Source organism: Coregonus lavaretus, assembly GCF_964263955.1.
Source record: "Coregonus lavaretus genome assembly, chromosome: 16".
NCBI classification, from domain to species: Eukaryota; Metazoa; Chordata; class Actinopteri; order Salmoniformes; family Salmonidae; genus Coregonus; species Coregonus lavaretus.
The window spans coordinates 686,008-712,855 of NC_140003.1; the positions used below are offsets into that span (position 1 = coordinate 686,008).

Below are 26,848 nucleotides of genomic sequence, written 5' to 3' on the forward strand. Positions count from 1 at the left end.
TTTGACACACAAGCAGCAGACACCCCGAAGCGAAAAGCTAAGTCTCAGTTGTTTAGTCCATGGCGTAACTTAATCAATGTAAGGAACACAGAATCCTCCTCTCACTAATGAATTGAAAAAAATCCACACAACAAACGCCATGCTTGGCACCCCACAGTAGTATGTATGTGTTTAATTGTTTTTGCTTATGAAGGTGCCAAAAGAGAGAGAGAGGATTTAGATGCCTTCTCTTTGTAGAAGTCTCTCTCTGCCCTGATCTTTACAGCCTCGAGTTGCAGAGCATCGTACCTGCACTGCAAATCCTTTAAGCCCTTCTTCAGGACATCACATGATACACAAGTGCCCAGGTCCTGCTCATTTGGATCTGCTTGTGTTTCTTCTGCAGTGGTATAGGTATGTTGTTGGTTCTCACCCACGTCAGCACCTCCACCTCCAACTGAGCAATCGGGGAAGAAGGGCCTTGGTCAGGGAGGTGACCAATAACCCGATGGTCACTCTGACAGAGCTCCAGGGTTCCTCTGTGGAGATGGGAGAACCTTCCATAAGGACAACCATCTCTGCAGCACTCCACCAATCAGGCCTTTATGGTAGAGTGGCCAGACGGAAGCCACTCCTCAGTAAAAGGCACATGACAGTCCACTTGGAGTTTGCCAAAAGGCACCTAAACGACTCGGACCATGAGAAACACAATTCTCTGGTCTGATGAAACCAAGATTGAACTATTTGGCCTGAATGCCAAGCGTCACTTCTGGAGAAAATCTGGCACCATCCCTAGGGTGAAGCATGGTGGTGGCAGCATCATGCTGTGGGTATGTTTTTCAGTGACAGGGATTGGGAGACGAGTCAGGATCGAGGGAAAGATGAACGGAGGGAATTACAGAGATCCTTGATGAAAACCTGCTCCAGAGCACTCAGGACCTCAGACTAGTTGAACATGCAAAAAAAACGACCTTGAAATCTCTAATCCAATAGCTTGCTAGCTATTTAGCTAGAATTTCATTGTGGCTAGCTAGCTAGCCAACTTAGCATGTGTCTATAATAATGTAACATGGTTTGATTAGCTTGCTAATTGATTAGCACTCACACCACAGTGGCTATTTTCAGTAGCTAGCTAGTTAAACATGACAAACTGGCAAACATGAAAAAGATTATAATGTCATACATGCCTTAGCATATCAGCAATCAACGTTAACAGCAGAGTGCAACTGGCCAGTGTAAGTTTTTGAAGAAATGAAGGCATTCTGTTTCAAGTTCTATTAGTCATATGTACGGGTTACGCATGGTATACATCATCCAACGAAATGCTTACTTACAGGTTCTTTCTCGATGTTGTGAACTTGGCTATGTTGGATGAATAATTGATTAATTACTGGAATAATTAATCCAATTTATCATAATTAATTTGGTTATCCCATCGGGATTTTTATACGGAGAGGTCCCATTCATTAACTCTACAATAGTTATCATTAACCGTTATACCATTAATACTTATATCAACAGTAGTCTCAATCAACAGTCAGTTACTATATTCTCATTCTGAAATGTCATCGAGTTCTCAGACTTCAAAAATCCAATGGCTTGTTTAAGGACTTTTATTACTAGGCTAAATACGTTGGAAAATGAGGTAGTTACAGTGGTCTTAATAGACCAGATACAAGTGTAATGCAATAGTCATTGACATGGAAAACACTACAAATCAATTGAATAGGCTTATGGAATCTAACAGGACTTTGGAGTTGGGAATTCTTAGTTGTGAAAAATAGGAGCAGTGAGTGTAAGGTTCCACCAGGGGTCGCCCGTGGCACTGACAGTATTTATCATGACATGTAATTAAGACTAACGTACAACACTAACAGTCTTACAATAATCAGTTACTGCCACCAATGTAATGCAGACACATCGTCACACCAAAGGGAAATTCAATGCAATGATATATGTGACTCGGTTCAGGAAACTAGGCGTATGTGGCGGGTCACTACTTCACAGGAGAGCCATTTGAACGTAAACTTTTTTTTAAACCAAAATGCATTTTTTTGCAGTAATGCCTTCTGGAACATGTGAACTTTCATGTGCCTTAATAACAAACGTGTATACAATCTGTTAATACAAATAAAATTGTTAAATTATGAGCCTAGTTGGTTTAGCCATGGAAAAAGACAGCAACCTTCCTGCTAGCCATGATTGGCTGAGATAATGAGTGGGCTGGACATGCCGAGAGATGAGTTCGGATTGGTTTGCCCAGTAGCACGCTTCTGTCTATTTGAGCTGGTCAGTATGTGTAGGTAATCCTGTCTAACGCTGCTTTAAATCAAATATATTGCGTAGTAGGACTGCATAAGGGTTGCTCTCAACTTTCTGAAACACTGAGTTTTGAGTATGATAGCTAAGGAGATGGAGAAAACACCTGTCTCCGGATTACATCTTCAAACTAAGGGCAACCATGGCATCCGTGACAGTGAGGGAGAAGCATCCATCCATGTATACGGGTAAGATAGTCTAGCTAGCTACATTTTCAGATAATACACGTTTCTAATTTTGTCAGAAAGTCGTTTTCATTTCAAGTTAGTGTACTGTTAGCTAGCTAGCTAACATTAGCTGGCTGGCTGGCTCGCTAGCTAACGTTACGTGTATGATCTGTGTAGTAATATTATTCGTATCTCAGAGCCATTTGCTTTGCTAGTTATAGCCTAATGTTAGCTAGCTAAAATTGAACCTGGTTGGTTAGCTACCTGCAGATTCATGCAGGTTAGTAACGTCATGTGTTGGGATTATGGTTCATTGTTTAGCTAGCTAGCTACTTGTCTTAACAAAAGACTCCACTATGCAAGTAACCATTTCAATAGAATGTTAATGATGCCACTGCGACAGCTGTTGCTGGACATAGCTGGTAAATTCGCTCTGACTATCTACTCCGATTTCTGAGCACTCTCGTCTGAGTGTGCCAGAGCGCAGAATAACTGACACATTTATGAACGCTCAACACCCGTTGAATAAACGTTGCCAAAAAAGCGTAAATTGTTGCCAGCAGCACAGTTGCAGTCACCAATGCTCGGAATAACATAAAAAACAGCCTAACCAGCCCTGCTAGAGCGAGTAAAATTGTCAGAATGAGCTGTTCTCTCATTTGTGTCTGGAAGTAGCTAGCAAGTGAGCCAATGTTAGCTTGGGTGCTTGACTGCTGTTGTTAGGACAGAATGCTCAGATCAACCCTTAAAGAGATGGGTGGGGCTAAAGCTTAAGAGGGTGTGAACGATGCTGAATTGGTGTAGACAAAGAAGAGCTCTCAAGTAGGTGTGCCAAAATATTCAAAGGCCATTTTCTCAAAAGTGAGGTTCAAGTTTATCAACGTTCAAAGGGGAATTACTTTCCCATTCTTCCTCAACTGTAGTGTATGATATATGTTGGCAGTATGTTGTCGCTTTGGGTCCCTTCTGCAAGAGATGAAGACTCAGTGGTTCGTCTTGAGTGATCAGCGTGTGTTATTCAGCAAAAGTTCCTCTCAGGTGATTGTTTCTCTCGGAGTCGGATGGTAACAGTCAGAGTTAAGTTTCATTGAACCTGTAAGGTATTGGCCACACCTCCCAAAGTTCAGATCTGAAGTGTTTGTAAGCCTTGTACTTTTATAGACACTCACAGAAGGTGGGGTCTAACAGCCAGGCCATGTCATTGGGACTGCCTAGTTGAATGTAAGGATTCAAAAGTTTTAGTGTTCATATGAGATAAACCTGAGACTAAAGGCGTCCACATGCTTCCCAGACTAAACAGTTTGGAAGAGTTTGTGCATATATTATGACAACATCTTGTGACGTTTTTGTTAGTTTTGGACTTCGGTGAGGGGTTTTTCCGGCTGTTCGGGCACAATTTCTTTTCTGGAGGCAAGCTGAGGTTCGCAGCCCAATTCTATGCCCCTTCGTCAGTGATTGGTCAACAGTAGAGCTTTTTCAATAAAGTCTTTGTTGTCATTCAATGAGAGACGACTCGTTTTCATGGAATTTCTTTCCTTTACAAATACTTCACCAAACATCTTATTTAGATGTCAAATTGCGCGACTAAGATCTCCTCGGCAAAAACGTCAAAATTAATGGCAGATTTCTTGAGTTATCTTAGATTAATTTGGACTATTTTGAGGACGTGTATACAGGCTACGGCGGCGTCTCAAAATGGACAAACAGTACTATTGTCGCTTTTTTCTTGTTTTTCAAGCGAATAACTTTTATGGGAGTATTCGAGCACACTCGTTCGGTTCGGCTAGGCGCCATCCGAACTGAAGCATGCTGACTAACGCCTTTACTAATAAGTGTTCCCAGCAGGTTAAAATGTGCTTTGAACCAGAAAAACAATCTGCAGGATGAAATAAGTAGTTTACAGGTTTTAAACATGGTCATGATAAAATCTGTACCTTTCATATTACAGTAAAACACATATTACACTTTTAATACATGGAAATCAGAAGGAAAAATATCACACTATAGATTGGGTTCATACCAATCATGTGGTGAGCCATTCAGTTTAATACATTGTTTAGAACCATGTCAAGTGTCTCATGTTGCATTTGGCGCCATTTCTCTCCTTAGAACAAAGAAAGCACCAGGCCAAACATTTCACTCTTCCTGAGAGTCAACCCATTTGGCGCCAGGATGCTTTCATAAAATTGTCTACATTTGACCCCCCCGTGACCCTGTTGGGGTACTTAAGGATGTAAAAGGGTTCTGCTGACTGCCTCCTGACAACCAGCAGACCATTCCGAGTCGTAACAGGATGTTGGGGAAAATCAGTTGTTTGTCTTGTGATCAGCTTGCCAGGGGCGCTGTCAATTACAGGATCTGTAATTCTTGGTATGGAATGTCATGAGTTATCCACTTGTGGGCTCAATGACACAACATCAACAATGCAACAACAATAATAAATAGTAAAATATAAGAATACGAACATAAGTAAATGGCAGTAGAATAGAAAAATACATTTTTGCATAATTATAATACAGGATGGCACAATTTATAGTCCAATATTTACACGTATACTAGGGATGGGGGGGATGGGGGGGCAAGTGTATAAATTGAGCAGTATAATAAAAGTCTGGTAGCAGCAGTTGTGGTGTGTGTGTGTGTGTAGCATGAATGTATATGGGTGTGTGCATGTGTGATAAGTTGCAGAGAATCAGAGCAGGTGGTCAGTCCAGTTCAAGTGTTCAGCAGTCTGATGGCTTGTAGATGGTAGGAACTGAGTCCATAATAACGTAATATGTTTGCCTAGTTGGTATCAGACCTCATGCTCTGATACCGTCTGCTGGTAAGGGAGAGAACAGCCCGTGGCTGAGGTATGTGGCGTCATTGATGATGCTGCATGCCTTCCTCAGGCACCGTTTCGAGTATATGTCCTGGATGGGTAGGAGCACAGTCCCAGTGATGTAATGGGCCGACTTTACCATCCGCTGGAGGGCCTTGCGGTCATGGACGGAGCAATTCCCGTCATGGTGCAGCGGTAGTATTTAGAAAAGACCCGGGGTGGCATGTCAAATTTCTTCAGCCACCTTAGGAAGTAGAGACGCTGTTGCGCCCTCTTGACAAGGGTCAAGAGGCAAATGTTTGCAGTTTTTAATATGATAACTGATGATCAATATGCCCCACCCCGATCGGTAATTCGACCTACAAGTTTAGATAGCTGGCCGCTAGAGTAATTTACCAATCTAAAAATGTTTTGCTGATATGGGCTAATTTAAGTGACTACTGATGCACAACCAAATTTCGAAATTGCACCTTGTGTAGTCTATTATTCGAACTCTCATAAGTAAGAATAAAAAAAAATGGTGTAAAAAAACTCAACAGTAAGCATTTATTTATTATAATTTTTAAACGGTAAAAAGCCAGTTGCCCATCCCTGGTATACAGGGATAAAACAATACACAAGGATAAAACAAATGTGACCGTGTGTAAATGGTATTAAATGAGTGTGTGATTAAAAAATCGATAAAAATGCTTAAAATGAAGGAATACAACTGAATGCTGTAATTGAACAAATGTGCCGTAGCAAAGTTTGAGGCAAAAGAGGATTTTGATTCCTATGGAAAGTTGCAAATAGGACTACATCACCGTCAGTTTGGTCCTCCTAATATTTTTGGTTGAAGTTTGATTAAACATTATAGAACAATCAGAATGGAGAAAGCCCCACTAAAACCCCTTGGAATTCATTTGTTGCCATCCTACAGTCATGCACTACCCATAAAGCATATTTAGAATGTAAGGTTATTATTCAGAAGTATAAAATACCTTAATACTGTTAAAAATGAGAAAAATATCATATGACATTTAGGCCATATCCCCCAGCCCTAGAGAAACGTGTCTGGTCTACGAAATACATTGCGTTCGGAAATTATTCAGACCCCTTCCTTTTTTCGACATTTTGTTACGTTACAGCCTTATTCTAAAATTGATTAAATTCAGTGTTTTCCTCATCAATTTGCACACAATACCCAATAATAACAAAGCGAAAACAGGTTTTTAGAAATGTTTGCACATATTTATAAAAAAAAAAACAGAAATACCTTATTTACATAAGTACTGAGACCCTTTGCTATGAGACTCGAAATTGAGCTCAGGTGCATCCTGATTTCATCATCCTTGAGATGTTTCTACAACTTGATTGGAGTCCACCTGTGGTAAATTCAATTGATTGGACATGATTTGGAAAGGCACACACCTGTCTATATAAGGTCCCACAGTTGACAGTGCATGTCAGAGCAAAAACCTAGCCTTGAGGTCAAAGGAATTGTCCGTAGAGCTCCGAGACAGGATTGTGTCAAGGCACAGATCTGGTGAAGGGTACCAAAAAATAATAATGTCTATAGCATTGAAGGTCCTGGCTAGGCCACTCCAGGACCTTAATGTGCTTCTTCTTGAGCCACTCCTTTGTTGCCTTAGCCGTGTGTTTTGGGTCATTGTCATGCTGGAATACCCATCCACGACCCATTTTCAATGCCCTGGCTGAGGGTAGGAGCACAGTTCTCACCCAAGATTTGACGGTACATGGCCCCGTCCATCGTCCCTTTGATGCGTTGAATTTGTCCTGTCCCCTTAGCAGAAAAACACCCCCAAAGCATAATGTTTTCACCTCCATGTTTGACGGTGGGGATGGTGTTCTTGGGGTCATAGGCAGCATTCCTCCTCCTCCAAACACGGCGAGTTGAGTTGATGCCAAAGAGCTCGATTTTGGTCTCATCTGACCACAACACTTTCACCCAGTTTTCCTCTGAATCATTCAGATGTTCATTGGCAAACTTCAGACGGCCCTGTATATGTGCTTTCTTGAGCAGGGGGTCCTTGCGGGCGCTGCAGGATTTCAGTCCTTCACGGCGTACTGTGTTACCAATTGTTTTCTTGGTGACTATGGTCCCAGCTGCCTTGAGATCATTGAAAAGATCCTCCCGTGTAGTTCTGGGCTGATTCCGTTCTCATGATCATTGCAACTCCACGAGGTGAGATCTTGCATGGAGCCCCAGGCCGAGGGAGATTGACAGTTATTTTGTGTTTCTTCCATTTGCGAATAACCACACCAACTCTTGTCACCTTCTTACCAAGCTGCTTGGCGATGGTCTTGTAGCCCATTCCAGCCTTGTGTAGGTCTACAATCTTGTCCCTGACATCCTTGGAGAGCTCTTTGGTCTTGGCCATGGTGGAGAGTTTGGAATCTGATTGATTGATTGCTTCTGTGGACAGGTGTCTTTTATACAGGTAACAAGCTGAGATTAGGAGCACTCCCTTTAAGAGTGTGCTCCTAATCTCAGCTCGTTACCTGTATAAAAGACACCTGGGATCCAGAAATCTTTCTGATTGAGAGGGGGTAAAATACTTATTTCCCTCATTAAAATGCAAATCAATTTATAACATTTTTGACATGCGATTTTCACTGTTCAAATAAACCTACCATTAAAATTATAGACTGATCATTTCTTTGTCAGTGGGCAAACGTACAAAATCAGCAGGGGTTCAAATACTTTTTTCCCTCACTGGAAATGTGATATTTCAGTTTTTTATTTTTAATACATTTGCAAAAATTTATAAAAACCTGTTTTTGCTTTGTCATTTTTGGGTATTGTGTGTAGATTGATGAGGAAAATAATTTTATCAATTTTAGAATAAGGCTGTAACCTAACAAAATGTGGAAAAAGTCAAGGGGTCTGAATATTTTCCGATTACACTGTATATTTCGATATGTTTATATCTGAATGCTCTTTAACCTTTTTACCTCACACAGACAAACGCACGCACGCATGCACACACACACACACACACACACACACACACACACACACCCTTTAATACCCTCTATTTGATATTTCAACTGCTCACTGTCCTCCCACCTGTAGATTTCTGCCAGCATCGAGGGAGATGTGGTGCTACAACGCCGTGATAGCCGACGCCCGTGTGCCCTCGGCCACTGACCTCCAGGCCAGCTGCAGCATCCTCAGCCCAGAGCTGGCACTGCCCGCCGGCTCCCACGCCACCACCACCCGCTCCCACGGAGCCCTGCACATACTGGGTATAATCAGAATGATGATACAAATATTACGGACCTCTTTCTGTGAGGATTTACTGAGGAATCATAGTGTAGCAGGTCCCTGGTCATATTCGCTGGGAACAAAATGGAAACGAGCAGGCTGAAATGGAGAGGGACTACCTGAACTTGTCCAATAAGGAACGCTTGTTTTTTGTTTTCCGTTGCAATACATTTTCTTACTTTTTTCAATGGTGTGCACTAATGAATATGGTCCTGATTTTAAGCCTGTACTGATTTAAGCAGAATCGACTTATTCAACAATGCCGTAGTATAAGGGTTTACTATTTGTTTCTGATTTGGCTAGGAGGGCATTCTAGAGAGGACATTACATTTAGGTATACGGGACAGTTGGAAAAGATATAGGACACCTCTGAAGTAGTGCTAACAATATGCACATTTTTACCGTTCTAAACCATTACATCATGCAGACCGTACTTGCTACAAAGTTAAAGAAAGCTAAACCAACAACCAAACAAACAGAAATTGGATACATTGTAAACGGAGGTCCAATGAGGGAAAACTAGCTAGCATTCATTTGTTTTTGTAGAGATTGCATTAATTTCTCAGGTCTGTCAATTTTGCAGTCATGATGCAAGTGGTGCTATGCTGTCAAATCCTCCCACATGTTTCTAGTTTGAACAGCTGTTTTCAGCAACTGCTATTGTTGAATTCGGTTGTCATATTGGCAGATTTGCTAACAGACTATTTAGCTAGCTTTTAGCCTAGTGTTCGATATGCAATGTGATTTCCTCTACTGTAATGAACAGTGTGTCTGGACGAGACAGCAACTATTCTAAACCAGGCAAAATTGCGCATCATCAGCTTATTGTTATTTATGTATTCAAATAAATGTCACTAAAAAAACTGCTAAAACAAACGCAGATGCTGCTACATTGCAGTCATTCTGGCTGCACTGTTTGACGTGACTGTGTTAACCATAGTTTGGTAGCTAGCTAGCAAGCAAGGGATAGGAATGTTGCATAAGTATAACATAGATCAGAACAAAAATAATTATCAACTGGGTCGTATCTCTCTGGCAACCTAACCGATAGAACTAAAACGACCAGCTTTGGTATGAAGTATGAACTTATCAAAATGAAAATATCAAATCAAATCACATTTTATTTGTCACATGCACCGAATACAACAGGTGTAGACCTTACAGTGAAATGCTTACTTACCTTAACCAACAATGCAGTTTTAAGAAAGAATACCAAAAGGATTCACGAAAAAATACGAAATAAAAGTAACAAATAATTAAAGAGCAGCAGTAAAAATAACAATAGCGAGGTTATATATATCAATGAAAACATGTAATTTCTACCGGTAAATGTGTGCTTTAGTATTGTTTTCTTTGGCAACCGTGGTATAAGCGGGATAAACGCCTCCGCTCTGTACAATTATTTTGGAACTAATGAACTCCGCTCCGCGTCGTCCATACCATATTGTACATTATTTTCAAGAAAATATAAACTTTATGCGTTTATCCCTTACATATGTTGTCCGTGTTGGCCAGGAAATACACAGTCAGCTATTTGATTCGTACTCTTTTACTATTTGCCTCAGTATTTACATTTAACATGGCTCTGGCAGCTCAGTGTATCAATGCAACTATTGGCCAAATGTATGTTGCTTGATATCAGTTGTCCCGGACTTGTCACTCTGCTGTCACTGTCTCTCTTACTCCTTCCCTCTCTCGCTCCTCTAAAGCACTTTATTTTGACATAATTTTATTTTGACAGCTATTGAAAATGCCTTTAGTACTTAGTGTTAGATCTTATTTATTTAATCTTATTCTCTCAGGGCATAGGAACATTATACATGTGCATACTTGCAGAAAGGCCTAGTTATAAGAAAAGCATTATTATTCTGTACCACTTTAGCACAGTGCTATGATAGCAGTACTTCCAAGCACTTATAAAAAGCACAGCAAAAATAGACAAAACAATAAACAGAGGTTTCCATTCGTCTGATGAATGTCCCCTGTGTGTGTTGTGAACAGGTTGCCTGGATACGCTGGCGACCATGCAGGAGCTGAAGATGGGTGTGACCAGCACAGAGGAGGAGACTCAGGCCGTTATGAAGGTCTACTCCAAAGAAGACTACAGCGTGGTCAACCGCTTTGAGAGTGAGTCCTCAGTCCACACACAAACATTCACACATGGGATTTTTCCCGATGACTAACAGGAAATCATGGTTTTCATTTCTCATCTTCTACAGTATTTGTCACACTCAGCTATTTCTCTTATCCCCTTTTCTCTTATCCCCTTTTCCTGATTTTGGTTTGATTAATTGATTTACATGAAATTCCAGCCAGAGACAATATACTTATATATATTACATATACTTCATCACCAGTGATACATTAAAAACGTGCCAATTCAAGGATTATTATACAAATTATTATAATTCAGGGTTGCATTAATTCAAGGATGCTTTAGGAAGTATTTGAACAGCAGAGCACCTTGTACTCTACTATATGTTCATATGGCATATTGCAGTGACTGGGCACTTCTAGGACCACCCATACGTAAAAATGTATGCACGCATGACTGTAAGTCGCTTTGGATAAAAGCGTCTGCTAAATGGCATATTATTATTATTATTATTATTATTATTATTAGTAAAACTAACCTCATTGTATTGTTATGAGTACAGATGATGATGCTGCAGAGCTGACTTATCGCAACTTCCTATGTAATGTCATAGGTCACGGGGGTGGCTGGGGTTACTCGGCCCACTCGGTGGAGGCTATCCGCTTCTGTGCTGATGCGGACATCCTGCTGGGGGGGCTGGGCCTGTTTGGGGGCCGTGGGGAGTACACCGCTAAGATCAAGGTCAGTGGCAGGGATACTAGCAAATGCACTGCATTTCCTCTAGCTCTTTTTGCTAGGTCTATACAGTGCCTTCAGAAAGTATTCATACACCTTGACTTATTCCACAATTAGTTGTGTTACAGCCTGGATTCCAAATGTATTAAATAATTTTTTTTCTCAACCATCTACACACAATACCCTATAATGAAGAAGTGAAAACATGTTTTTGGAAATTTTACTAATTTAATGAAAATGAAATACAGAAATATCTCATTTACATAAGTATTCACACCCCTGAGTCAATAATTTGTAGAAACACCTTTGGCAGTGATTACAGCTGTGCGTCTTTCTGGGTACGTTTCTAAGAGCTTTCCACACCTGGATTGTGCAACATTTGCTCATTATTCTTTTTTTAAAATCTTCAAGCTTTTTCAAATTGGTTGTTAGACAATCATTTTTCAGGTCTTGCAAGATTTGGCCTTGTGTTTTAGGTTATTGTCCTGCTGAAAGGTGAAGTCATCTTCCAGTGTCTGGTGAAAAGCCGACTGAATCAGGTTTTCCTGTAGAATTTTGCCTGTGCTTAGCTCCATTCCGTTACTTTTTAATCCTGGAAAAACTCCCCAGTCCTTAACGATTAAAAGCACACCCATAACATGATGCAGCCACCACTATGTTTAAAAATATGGAGAGTGGTACTACGTAATTTGTGGTATTGGATTTGCCCCTAACATAACACTTTGTATTCAGGACAAAAAGTTAATTGCTTTGCCACATTTTTTGCAGTATGACTTTAGTGCATTGTTGCAAACAAGATGCACGTTTTGGAATAGTTTTATATTGTACAGGCTTCCTCCTTTTTTAAACTCACCATTGGCCTCATGGTGAAATCTGAGCGGTTTCCTTCCTCTCCAGCAACTGAGTTGGACACGTATCTTTGTAGTGACTGGGTGCATCCAAAGTGTAATTGATAACTTCACCATGCTTAAAGTGATATTCATTGTCTACTTTTTTTTTTAACCATCTACCAATAGGTGCCGTTCTTTGTGAGGCATTGGAAAACCTCCTTGGTCTTTTTGGTTGAATCTGTGTTTGAAGTTCACTGCTCGAATGTGGGACCTTACAGTTAATTGTATGTTGGATACAGAGATGAGTTAGTTATTCAAAAATCATGTTAACCCCCTAGAGTTGATTGACGGACCGGTGTGTCAATCTAAGTAACATAATAAAAAAATGTAAGCTAGAGATCTGTAGCGTCCGAAAATATTATGACCACTCTATGGAAAGGAGAGACTCTCACGAACACAATGGTGTACGACCCTCACGAGTGTCACGGGACTCGACTGAAGGTAATCTGTACCGGTTTTTAAAAAATTTACGGAAGTATGAAGGTAGTTTTGTGCCTACCCAAAATAGGGTTAAATATGTATAAAAAAACTACAAATATTTCCTGAGCTTTCTTATATCTTCTAGATATAGGACAAACACGTCAAAACCTTGTTTCTTATGATACATTTTTTGACTGTCTTTTTTGCCATTTATGAATGTGTTATTTAATGCATTTCTCTGGGCTATAGTGGTAAAGGCCAAATTCAATATTTGATCAAGTCATTGTTTTGTGTAATTGTTTTTATTATACCTAAAGCGGTCCTAAAATTCCAAATCAAATAGCTAAATGATCCGTAGTATGACCATCTTAAAACAATTCCATGTCAGCTTAGACCTCCCCCTCCCCCAAAGGCTTAGACTTTTAAGAATTTAACACTATTATAGCACACAGAGTGAGTCCATGCAACTTATTTTGTGACTTGTTAAGCACATTTTTACTCCTGAACTTATTTAGGCTTGCCATAACAAAGGGGTTGAATACTTTTTGACTCGGCATTTGAGCTTTTAATTTATATAAAAAATACAATCCACTATGGGGGATTGTGTGTAGGCCAGTGACCAAAAATCTTAATTTAATCCATTTTAAAGTTAGGCTGTAACAAAACTATATGGGGAAAAAGTCAAGGGATGTGAATACTTTCTGAAGGCACTGTACATGTTTGACATTGTAGGACGGTCATTTATCCCATATCCCACCAATCTGTAGTACCCAAATGGGTCATGCACAGCACTGATGGCTGCCACACTGGTCATCACACCCAACAGCTATCACCAATCTATATCTATACGCTGGAGACACTTATCTCCCTCACTAACTTTAAGCATCAGTTGTCAGAGCAGCTTACCGATCACTGCACCTGTACACAGCCCATCTGAAATTAGCCCGCCCAACTACCTCATCCCTATATTGTTATTTATTTTGCTCATTTGTACCCCAGTATCTCTATTTGCACATCATCTCTTGCACATCTATCATTCCAGTGTTAATACTAATTGTAATTATTTTGCACTATAGCCTATTTTATTGCCTTACCTCCATAACTTGCTAAATTTGCACACACTGTATATTATATGTATTTCTGTTGTATTTTTGACTTTGTTTTGTTTTACCCCATATGTAACTCTCTGTTGTTGTTTTTATCGCACTGCTTTGCTTTATCTTGGCCAGGTCGCAGTTGTAAATGAGAACTTGTTCTCAACTGGTTTACCTGGTTAAATAAAGGTGAAATAAAAATAAATAAAATAAATATTTAACATATGTTAGCCTATTATGTTATCTATGTTACCGACGTAATCTAAGTTGTTTGAGTACACCGCCAAGATCAAGGTTAGTAGGTGTACTAGTATCAACTAATTATGTATTTATCAATGTATGCATTTAATTGCTAGGTTCTGTGATATTGAACAAATTAGTCAAGAGCTGAAAAATTGCCACAGTCCGAATAGAGGTATATTCAAGAGTCTTGTATGTTGTCACTGACTGTTGTGTTGTGTGTTACTGCACAGTTGTTTGAGCTAGGGCCTGATGGTGGAGACCATGAGACAGATGGGGACCTCCTGGCTGAGACTGACGTCCTGGCCTATGACTGCGCTGCCAGGGAGAAGTACGCCATGATGTTTGATGAGCCGGTGCTGCTGCAGCTTGGCTGGTGGTATGTGGCCTGGGCCCGTGTGTCTGGGCCCAGCTCAGACTGTGGCTCCCACGGACAGGCCACCATCACCACAGATGACAGGTACCTACTGGAGCCCATAGAAATACAATTACTTGAACAGATATCCCCATTCCTCATTGTACATTGTGAATTATGTGAACCTACTCCCTTTTGCAGTGTGGTCTTTCAGTTCAAGAGCTCCAAGAAGTCAAACAACGGTACCGACGTGAATGCAGGTCAAATACCTCAGCTCTTGTACAGGCAAGTCATTTTCCTACACTCCTTATATTGTCTGAATAGTGACCCGTGAAATGTATGTTGATGAACTTCAAGTAACCGGCTTTGTAATGGGAATGTAATGTGGTTGTTTTACTACTGCAGGCTTCCGTCAAATGATGGCAACGCAGCCAAAGGGAAACAGCAGACCAGTGAGCCGGTTCACATCCTCAAACGTTCCTTCGCCCGGACCGTCTCAGTGGTACGTACCGTACGCCTGTTTCTCCCCTAGCTAGACTTGTTCCAAGGCAGGCCGCAGAGACCCCATAATAAGAACATGGGCTTGTATGATAGCAATATTGAAACCAATTGTGTTCATCAGGCATCAAATGGAGGAAAATTTATTTAAACAGAGGGGAACTACCTGGACTGGTCCAATAAGAAACACTCATTTTAGTTTTCTGTTGCAAAATGTTTGGAAACTTTTTCCTTTGCATGCCCTAATGAACATCACCCTGGAGTGTAATACAGTAGTTGTTAGGATGTAAGCTCATAAAGGTTTCATTAATAGGTGGTAAACCTGTAGTAAACATGTAATAAACATGTCATCCCCCCCTCCTATCCCTGTAGGAGTGTTTCGAGTCCCTGCTGAGTATCCTCAACTGGAGCTGGACCACCCTAGTGCTGGGGGTGGAGGAACTGAGAGGCCTGAAAGGCTTCCAGTACACGGCCACCCTGCTGGACCTGGAGCGTCTGCGCTTTGTTGGAACCTGCTGCCTTCGCCTGCTCCGTGTCTATATCTGTGAGATCTTCCCCATCTCTGGTAGGCTCTCTGGTAGGGTTACAAAGATGCTCTAAGACACACAAACACAACCATGCAGGTACTCATAGTAGTACTCACACACACACAGGTAACACACACACAGGTAACACACACACACAGGTAACACACATATGGAAATGATAGAAAAGACAAAATCAAGAATCCAAGTTGATAGCAATGAGTTTGCTACATTGAGAGACCTAACATATTATAAGCATTATAATAAAGGCTCATAGTTATAGCAATTAATGAAACCATTATACCCGTCAGCTGTAAGTAAAGTTTCTGAATCGTCAACTGAATGTAACAGCATCATATTGTCCCTGGTTTAACCCTCAGGCCTCTGTCCTATTCCCCCCTCTTCCTCCTTTTCAGCCAGCACCAAGGCGGTGGTGGAGGAGTCCAGCAAGCTGGCGGAGTGCGTGGGCAAGACCCGTAGCTTGCTCAAGAAGATCCTGTCAGAGGGCATGGACAACTGCCTGACCAAGCTGGACAACGACCCCCAGGGCTACCTGTCCCAGCCCCTCACCCTGCTGGAGGCCGTGCTGCAGGAGTGCCACAACACCTTTACCGCCTGCTTCCACTCCTTCTACCCCACGCCTGCACTGCAGTGGGCCTGCCTCTGCGACTTACTCAACTGCCTCGACCAGGTAGGTCTAAGAGAGAGATTGTGGGTTAACGAGTAAGGTTGTTTGTTCAGTTCCTACACGGACCGCATAGACTTACAGATTTGGTCAAATATATTGTCACCCTTGCACTTTACAATTGACTGCAATACAGCGGAATGTTTTGTTTTTTTTTCTATAAAAAAAATGGTAGCATGGCTATTTTTTACCCTGTAGGCACCTGCAACTTTCCACAGGTGAAGTGAATTACACTGTAAATGAGAATAATTGCCTCCTTTTGTTGGGGTACAATATTCCAATTCTTATCATTTCATATTCATTTAATATATTTCCCATTCATTATTTTTCAAATATACTGTATATTTGTACTGTACCTGTGAGCGCAAACTTGAACATTGTGAAAATTCTTTGCAACTTCCAGTGCGCATTTACTGTGAACACTGAGGCTGTACGTGCTTCTAAGTTACAGTTGTAACAGTGACCATGTAGGCTACTGTGGCAATTTGATCATAATGTAGGACTACTAGAGGGGCCTACCATCAAAAACAATGGAGAAAATGCATCCCATAACATTTTAACTTGGAAATAGCTGTTCTATCATTTGTGTGGTGTTCAGTGTAGGCCCACATTCCATGGGACTTTGGTGAGAAAAAAACAAAACATGCAGGGCTTGACATTATCCTGTTTATCCACTTGTCCTTCAGACAAGGAGGTGACTGAAAATGTGTTTGATGCAAGAAACCACTTTACAAAAGAAAATGCATTATTATTCCCATACCATTATTACAGAGAATCAGACAAATTATGTTACCCTCTGCCTATTGGCTACTTAGCTTATTCAAGCCTGTCTCAAAATACAACACTGCCCCTTTAAGACAAAAAAAGCTCTTTACGTTTTGTGCTCTTGGAGGAAGCAGTCACTCCCGTATTGCTGACTACAAATTATCTATAACTGAGCTAATAACTCACTAACTAGCAAAGGATATGAACAAAATGTGCACACGTGGCTAAATGCAGCTCTCGCTTTGATCTCAAAACAAGCGCATCTACTCATGACCGCTCATGCTGTAAACACAGTCCAGTTCAAAGTAAATGGCACAGATCCATATATGGCAATTATTTATTTGCATATATGCCTACTGCAGCTCTGATTGTTTATGCAGAACCGGTCTGTGAAGAGTGCGGGCTGAGTAGTGCGTGTCAATGCAATAGAATCCTACTCCAATGTGTTCTGCCTACAACAAAATCTTTTGCGTAGTTCGTTTTGTGTCGCTATGTTGCATTGAAAGTGGCTAATATGTCATCATAATTGCCACAGTAAAGGGAAACATTGATAGCGATAACAGGGAAAACTCTAGAACAGTGGTCACCAACTTTTTCTGAGTCAAAATGCAAGCCGAGATCTACTGCTCAGATTTTTTTATTAACATGACTTAAAAAACAGAAGCCTATAGTGCATTCAGAACATATTCAGAGCCCTTGACTTTTTCCAAATGTTGTTACATTACAGCCTTATTCTAAAATTGATTAAATTGTTTTTTTCACCCTAATCAATCTGCACACAATACCCCATAATGACAAAGCAAAAACCGGTTAAAATGTATAATTAATAAAAAACAGATATTATATTTACATAAGTATTCAGACCCTTTACTCAGTACTTTTGTTGAAGCACCTTTGGCAGCGATTACAGCCTTGCGTCTTCTTGGGTATGACGCTACAAGCTTGGCACACCTGTATTTGGGGAGTTTCTCCCATACTTCTCTGCAGATCCTCTCAAGCTCTGTCAGTTTGGATGGGGAGCGTCGCTGCGCAGCTATTTTCAGGTCTCTCCAGAGATGTTTGATCGGGTTCAAGTCCGGGCTCTGGCTGGGCCACTCAAGGACATTCAGAGGCTTGTCCAAAAGCCAGTCCTGCGTTCTCTTGGCTGTGCGCTTAGGGTCGTATTCCTGTTGAAGGTGAACCTTCGCCCCAGTCTGAGGTCCTGAGTGCTCTGGAGCAGGTTTTCATCTTTCTCTCAATCCTGACTAGTCTCCCAGTCCCTGCTGTTGTAAAACATCCCCACAGCATGATGCTGCCACCACCAGGTTTCCTCCAGACGTGATGCTTGGCATTCAGGCCAAAGAGTTCAATCTTGGTTTCATCAGACCAGAGAATTTTGTTTCTCATGGTCTGAGAGTCCTTTAGGTGCCTTTTGGCAAACTCCAAGCGGGCTGTCATGTGCCTTTTACTGAGGCGTGGCTTCCGTCTGGCCACTCTACCATAAAGGCCTGATTGTTGGACTGCTGCAGAGATTGTAGTCCTTCTGGAAGGTTCTCCCATCTCCACAGAGGAACTCTGGAGCTCTGTCAGAGTGACCATCGGGTTCTTGGTCACCTCCCTGACCAAAGCCCTTCTCCCCCGATTGCTCAGTTTGGCCGGGCGGCCAGCTCTAGTAAGAGTCTTGGTGGTTCCAAACTTCTTCCATTTTAAGAATGATGGAGTCTACTGTGTTCTTGGGGACCTTCAATGCTGCAGAAATGTATTGGTACCCTTCCCCATATCTGTGTTTAGACACAATCCTGTCTCGAAGCTCTACGGCCAATTCCTTCGACCTCATGGCTTGGTTTTTGCTCTGACATGCACTGTCAACTTATATAGACAGGTGTGTGCCTTTCCAAATCATATCCAATCAATTGAATTTACCACAGGTGTACTCCACTCAAGTTGTAGAAACATCTCAAGGATGATCAATGGAAACAGGATGCACCTGAGCTCAATGTCGAGTCTCATAGCAAAGGGTCTGAATACTTATGTAAATAAGCTATTTCTGTTTTTTTATGTGTACTACATTTGCTAAAATTGATCAACTGTTTTTCGCTTCGTCATTATGGGGTATTGTGTGTAGATTGACGAGGAACAACATTTATTTAATCTATTTTAGAATAAGGCTGTAAAGTAACAAAATGTGGAAAAAGTGAAGGAGTCTGAATATTTCCGAAGCCACTGTGTGCAACATTAACCAATTAAAAACAGTACTGTAGAAATGAGGTTTGTGCAGTAAGGTATAGGCCCCAATACATTATCACTGCATATTGGCTTTGCTTGAATTGCCCTGCCAATGCACTGTTGTTTGGGGCATTTGAAGTAGGCTATATGATCACACCGGTAATGGATCCGTTGTTGTATTACTTGTGAAGCACAGCTGAGTGAGCATACATTTAAATCATTTTATTTATATTTTTATTTTACTGGGCTGATGGTGCCTGCATCCGATGATCAGTCTCAGAGGAGGGATAGAGCAGCAGACTGATGGTCCGCCTCTCAACATCCCTCCACTTTCCCTTTCCTCCGCTGACACTGACCAAAAAGAGACACCGTCTTCCAGCTGAATGCGAAACTCGAGTCGCACCGCATTATTTCTTCCTCATGCAGAAATTAATGTTGTTACTCCTATGAACAGAGAAAGTAAAATATTCCTCGATATTAAAAAAGACCCAAGCCAATTAAAATAACAACAACGCAAACCTATAGGGTAAACATCCCTATTTAGCCCACCAAATCCGCTTTTCAGACATTTTTTATATATACTGACCCAATTTAAGTGAGAACATTTTAGTTAAAATGAAAGTCTAATCTCTCATTTGAAGTGTCAATAATTCATTTATAACAATTTCTAATGTTTTTATTGTTTAATTTGTCAATGTACCCTTTAAGCACATGGGTGTTCCAAATAAGCCCTCTTCAGATTTGTTGATAAATAAATATATTTAAAAAAATCTTAATACAAACTTGTTCTATTCAAATCTGTAATCTCTTAGCTCTCAATAGCTATTTTCCTTTTGTCTCCACTCCTATCCTATGGCCTGTAAATGGCATTTGAAATAGGCGTGACCAGCCTTTTTGCTGTGTCGTCAACGCAGAAAAAGCTAAACTTACAACATGTCTTCTTTAGAATGTAGCCAAAAAACTATTTACGAACAAAATCAAAACTATAGTGGAAATTACACTTCAATACTTCATCTTTCATTATGTGTTGTCATTTAGTCTGTATCTCTATCCTGTGGTGTGCTGTTGGCATTTGAAATTGGCCAACATTTCTGGTACAGCCAACTGGTTGAAAGGTTTTTATGAAGATTTCTGAAGAAAAGCAGTTTGCAGGTTCAAAATTAATGATCTAACGATAGTAAATGAGTCAATTTCAGGATTTACATTTAAACAATAGCTTTAATTGATTTTCAAATGTTAATCACATTTAGGCTAGTATTTTGAAAACATTGTAAAAACGCATTTTAAAACCATTCAGTTCATTGTGAGGAGACATCAGTCATAACATCTTGAAGCTCATGTATCATTAGCATACAACGTAAGCAAAATAAACAAACATTTCTGCAATTTCTACTTTCTCCTAGGCTAAACATAGGCCTATGCTCTTTAATGTGATTGTATTGTTTTAGTTATCTTAGTAGTGTAACATAACAGGTTATAGGGTGGTCTAAGCTTTATTTTGTTTTTGTTTCAATGTTTTGCCCACGTTGTGGTTGTCTTTGCTTGCCAGTCTTTTGCTAACAAGTCATTGATGGCTTTCATCTTGTTTTTGTACAGATTTTCAATGACCTCATGTTTGCGCAAATAGAACGGTATAGGTCCCTCCAGCTCACACCAAGATCCATAGAGGTGTTTCCCCTTGTACAGCACATAGGGTGGGAGGGTCTGTCCTGCTGCATTCCCTGTTATGCAGACATAGATCTGTTCCCTTCCATTTCCGTCCGTGTTTTGGTACACGTTCTTGCTGCCTCTTCTTGACAGGACTTTGCCTGCTGCCGGATCAGTGATGAAGCCTGTCTCGTCTATGTTATAGATATTTTCAGGCTTATCCATGACATCGGCTTTAACCATCTCCTTTTCAAGGAGCGCAAACCAGCCTCTGAGAATGGCTGGGTCGGATGTGGCTTTTGCCCTTGCCTCTGGGAACTGTTCTGACTTCCTTATGGTCAGTTCCGGATGGTCCCGCATGAAGCGTTCAAACCATTTTCGGCCGGGTCTTTGGTCCTTGAAGGGGGTTTGAAGTTCCTTTGCTATCACAAACTCTTGAACGAGATGGAGAAGATCCGTCTGGGTAAAGCCCCAACCCCACTGGCAAAGGACCTGAAGAGATGGAGAATGACAAAGCATTAGTCCTGGACGCACGTGTGCGTGCGCGCGCATGCACACACTCACTTATTTATGCGCGTGCACACACACACACACACACACACATTGCATACACATTTATGCACCACACAAACACGTACACAGACACACACACATACCGACAGGTCACACATTGAGAACCACTGGATTAGGCAAAATCACATTTTCAATGACCTCATATTAGGCTATCCACTGTTTCGTGTTATCCTTTTCTTAGCCAATCAGTCACTACAGTATAACCCTACCTGAAGACACTCTGAAATCTCTTGCTCTACAGCTGGACTCAGGTAGATCACATGTCCCTGTTGTGCGTCAATGCTCAGCTGCTCCTTCCCTCTCTGCCTCAACGACTTCCTTTCTACTCCATAATGTTTTGCCAGAAATTAGAGATTTTGCATTGTTCCCTCCCTGTACAGACTGCATGCTTCTATCATGCGTGGGCATGAACTGTCGTTTTTTTTTGGGTGTGTTTTAGACATCTCAATCTAAAACTCATCTGAAAAGTAGGCCTAAAGATAAAACAATTATTGTTAATGTTAGGATAGAATATAGGCCTATCCAGAATGAATTGACCTATGCAATATGACTGATATTTAAATATGGGTATTAATTATCTGAATTATGGAGCTGATTTATCAGGTGAGGTCCAAATTAGGAAGGAAAATGGTTCAAAGGTCAAAAGGAAGAAAATCCCCATTGAAACACAGTCAAGTGGGCTTAATGGGAGCAGGTGGGCTTAAAGGGAACGTCAGTGAATTTATGGTTAAAAGACAGAATATTTTATTCTACGCACATGACAATAAAAAAACAACTATATATGAAATAAATCTATAAATGGTGCACTAACATAACATGAAAAGTATAAATGTATCATGCAGAGAAGTAATTAGCTATGCTCATTTACATCCACCCCAGACAGTGTGATATTTTTGCTAGCGTCCCCTTTAAGCCCACTAGGTAAAAATGTTAATAAAAACATTTATAAAGATAAACATACACATTTATTGTCTATTTAACAGTATAATAATATAAACTGCATACAAAAATGTAAACTATACCTGCTTAGCATGCTTTGTCATTGCAATGAACCATATTATGCAGCTACTATATTGATGCAGCATGTGGTCTGTTTGCTAGCATACTAAAATTCATATTTTGATTTCAAAAGTAACAATTTATAATTCAAGTAATATTCTAACATACGTCTTATTCAAAACACTAATCACTTCGATTTTGATAACAAATGAGTACTTACCAAAAACAGGAGTAGAAATATGCAAAAAATGTTATCTTCTGAGGGTACCAAAATCACACGTTTTTTTGCAACTACTTCTGGGATCAGCAGGCACATGTTACACATGCTTTGATAACTCAATATTGACAAATCTGATTGGCCTACAATAATAAGTGTAATTTATGTAACAAGCAGCTTCATTGGAAGAAAAGTGATGTATTTTTTTTATTTTTTTTCACTCAGAAGTTGGGGTTAATAGGGACGTTTACCCTAGAGACACTTTCCTACTCATTCATTACTGCTGCAGTGCTTGTTGTAGCGCTCAGTGGAAGTAGGAAGAACGGCTTATAAAAGTGTTGAATACAAAGTGTTGACAGTGCTGAGTAAGAACTTAAACATGAACATCTCTTTGCTGGATTCATTGACAGTCTCTCTCTAGTCATGGTTTTAAAAGTTTTGAAGTCTCACAGTATCAACTTTGCTGTAGCTTTCTGCTACGTTATTGCAGACACGGTCATCAGAGCCATCCGATTGGCCAGCGGTAGGCCCATAGTACACTTGATTTGCTCTCTGGGCCCGCAGGGAAGGCAGAGTTTGTACCTTCAGACACATGAAATTGACAAAGTTAGACGCACAAATATCATACCCCCCAAAAATGCTAACCTCCCCTGTTATTGTAATGGTGATATGATATTTGTCGGTCTGTAACTTTCTCACTCATCATTATTCACGATTCATTCAGGATTATCCGTAATCATGGTAGCATCCACATTAATAAGAAAGTGTTTTGAAACATATTCTTATTTACAATAAAGTTGACTCCAAATGCATCCACATTAATGTAGAAGTGTTTAGAAACATATTATATTCTTATTTACAATAAAAGTGACACAATACATTATTTACAATTCATTTCTATTGGGCACAAAATAATCTGAAACACAACCAAAACAAAGAGCAAATGCATCCAACAAATCTGTAGCATTTAAAATCCAAAGTGCTGCAGTAATGAGCCAAAACACCATAAAATGTGTCACTGTCCCAATACCTTTGGAGCTCACTGTATTGTTATAATAATAAATATACTATGTCTTGGTTGCCATTCAAATTGCTCCTCTAAGCTTTTGTGTACAAAGATAATCTAGAAAATACATAGCTAATGATAAGTTATGGTCAAAATGCATTCTGGCTCTAGTTATCACATCTCTTTAGTGAAAGTTTGCTACTTCACCCACCCTTCTTCCTTTCACCAGGACATTGCCGAGGCCAATTTCCGCACATCAAGCAGCCGACTGTTAGCGGCGGTGATGTCTGCACTGTGCAACACGTCAGTCAAGCTGACGTCCATCTTGCCCATTGCGTACGACGGCGAGGTGCTGCTGCGCTCGCTGGTCAAACAGGTCAGCACGGAGAATGACTCGGCGCTCGCCCACCGCTTCCCCCTGCTGGTGGCACACATGGAAAAACTCAGCCACGTGAGTAAACATCAAAGATAGCGGAATTTCGACACAATGTCTGACCAATGAGGACCCGTATTCAAAAAGCGTCTCCCAGTAGGAGTGCTGATCTATATTCAGTTCCCCGGATCCATATAATCCTATTCATTATGATCTAAAAAGCTAAATTGATCCTAGCACTCCTACTCTGAGACTTTTTGTGAATATCCCATAACTAGCACAGGGGTTAGCCGTATTGCTTTACCTATTTTACTGTTGGAACACTCACCTATTAAAATGTGTTATCATTGAAATGGGCATGTAACCTCTGTCTCCTGATTTCCCATGTTGTGCTTATCACATAACATTTTATGGATTCAGTGGAGTTAAAAACATTTATTTTTATTTTTATATACAATCAGAGAAGACACAATTGCTGACCTTTCTCATGTTCTTTCACTTTCTTTCTTTTCTCCACTCCCCCTTTCAGACAGAGGAGAACCTGATGGGGATGACAAGTTTCAGGGAGGTTCTCGAGAAGATGCTGGTGATTGTAGTGCTACCAGTGAGGAAGAGCCTGAGAAAGGAGGTGGAGCTCTTCTCCCCCCACCTGGTCTCCAACACCTGTGGCCTGCTGGCCAGCATAGTCTCTGAGCTCACCGCCTCTGCACTGGGCTCCGAGGTAAAGAACAAACACAGACACACGAGCTGGCACTCCGGCACACGCACAGACCCCCCCCCCCCCCCCATCCACACACACACTCTGATGGTTTATGTCTAAAGACACAAGTCAATGTTTGTGTTGCTTAGGATTTAATTGATTACCAGGTTGTGCCTGTTCAGGGATTGAACAGGACATTGATATTGACAGCCATTAAAAGATCTAGTCCTATTCCTGTTAATAGGTTGGCTAGATTCGTAATGGAATCGACCTACCCTAAATTTAGACCTGACTCCAGTCCAAATATAGCGCTCTGTTGGGGTTGAGAGATGATGTCATTCAGTTGAGGTATCCGCCATTTACATTGTATTCTATTCCCCCTACTTCAATCTGAATGATTTCTTAGCAATTCTAATATTCAAGGTTAATAAAATCAAATGTTATCAAATATACATAACATTTAAATGTTATACTACATACAGTATCTGCATCAATATATTTGTTGAAAACGATTAAATCAAAATGGAGAAAGCAAAACAATTGCAGAATTACCTTTCTTGTTTACAAGACGCTGAGTCACTTCGGGGAGTGACGTCTCTCACTCTGTCCATCCACACGTCTGTCCCTCTGTCCTTCCACTTTTCCGTCTGTTTCGCTGTACCCTGCAGCTGCCGGCTGCATTCTCAACACTCAATCTCAATCACCCTGCAGTTTGGCCGTCATGACAACAGCCCCAGCCGCCACAGTTGTTCTAAATCCATTGTTCACATTGTCAAGGAAACTGCTGTTCTCAGTTGTTCTAAATCCATTGTTCACATTGTCAAGGAAACTGCTGTTCTCCGTTTAGGGACCTGGGCCTGGTTGCATAAAACACCTTAAGTTAATTTTCCCCTTATCCTTTCCCTTAAAGTTTCCTTAACTTTAAATCAGTTGCACAAAACATTTTAAGGTGAATTCCACCCTTAAATTAAGTGAAAAAGTTAAGGGTGCCCTTGAGGTCCCTTAACTGCTTCATTCAGTATGGCTATCAATGGAAAAGCATTTGTGGAGGTGAATGTAGCTTTCATCTGCCCTGGTTACAAAAGGAAAACATCAACCAGCTAGCTACTTAGCTAAATAATGGAAGATGCACAATCCATACCTACTCTGTAAGCTAGCTTGAAGTGCTAGAATGTAATAGAAACAAGTTTGGAAAAAAGTTACTACATGAAATGTGGTTTATTATCGTCTGAAGCAATTTGGTTATCCTGTCTTGATTGTAGAAGTTCTATTTTTCTATCTCAAAAAATAAATGTTTTCTCTTTGACAAGACGTTTAGTCATTGCATCAGGCTGTCTCCATGGTAACCAGATACTCTTTCTACTATAAATCCCATTAAGTATGCCTTTACATAAGGGAATATTTGAGGGGCTCTATGCAAATCCCTTAAACAATTACCTTAGGTAAGGGACAATTATTCCTCAAATTAAACACTTAAGATGTTTTATGCAACCGGGCCCTGGATATCCGTGTACCAACCACAGACAGACTATCTCTGGCCACATAGGTGTGTCATAAATAGCAAGGTAACTAATACTAACCACACCACGTCGATCAGGACATCCTCGTAGTAGGGATGGAACAATTACATGTAACCGACGGTTATGGATTTTTGAGTGTGGAAAGAACAGCTGACTGAAGATTGGACGGCCGGGCATTCGTGCGGTTGAGTCCGTTTCTGCTGTAACATGGACATGAAACTTTGTTGCTCCATGCTGAAACACGTAAGGTGTAGTAGCAAACGAGTCTTAGGTTGCCTAGGCAACACCCCCTCCCTGCAGCAGCAGCAAATGCATTCAGGAACAGAGGAGAGGAGAAAATGTGTGTCTTAAAAAATAAATATATACACCACCGTTCAAAGACCAGAGACTGGTGTTTTGCAGGTACTATTTAATGAAGCTGCTGGTTGAGGACCTGTGAGGCGCCTGTTTCTCAAACTAGACACTCTAATGTATTTGTCCTCTTGCTCAGTAGTGAACCTGGGCCTCCCACTCCTCTTTCTATTCTGGTTAGAGCCAGTTTGCGCTGTTCTGTGAAAGGAGTAGTACACAGCGTTGTACGAGATCTTCATTTTCTTGGCAATTTCTCGCATGGAATAGCCTTAATTTCTCAGAACAAGAATAGACTGACGAGTTTCAGAAGAAAGTTATTTGTTTCTGGCCATTTTGATCCTGTAATCGAACCCACAATTGCTGGTGCTCCAGATACTCAACTAGCCTCAAGAAGGCCAGTTT

General features: G+C 40.8%; 1 protein-coding gene across 3 annotated transcripts in view; it reads left to right on the forward strand.

The window, feature by feature from the left end:
* Positions 1 to 26,848, forward strand: part of LOC311143712 (E3 ubiquitin-protein ligase MYCBP2-like) — a 316,497-nt gene that overhangs the window by 162,825 nt on the left and 126,824 nt on the right. For all 3 annotated transcript variants that reach the window (XM_084179581.1, XM_084179580.1, XM_084179582.1), the window contains exons 24-33: positions 8,363 to 8,535; positions 10,556 to 10,681; positions 11,263 to 11,390; positions 14,262 to 14,488; positions 14,585 to 14,668; positions 14,789 to 14,885; positions 15,254 to 15,446; positions 15,822 to 16,096; positions 23,732 to 23,953; positions 24,405 to 24,596. In XM_084179581.1, coding sequence (XP_084035707.1) covers positions 8,363 to 8,535; positions 10,556 to 10,681; positions 11,263 to 11,390; positions 14,262 to 14,488; positions 14,585 to 14,668; positions 14,789 to 14,885; positions 15,254 to 15,446; positions 15,822 to 16,096; positions 23,732 to 23,953; positions 24,405 to 24,596 — 1,717 coding nt within the window. The remainder of the gene's footprint in view (positions 1 to 8,362; positions 8,536 to 10,555; positions 10,682 to 11,262; positions 11,391 to 14,261; positions 14,489 to 14,584; positions 14,669 to 14,788; positions 14,886 to 15,253; positions 15,447 to 15,821; positions 16,097 to 23,731; positions 23,954 to 24,404; positions 24,597 to 26,848) is intronic.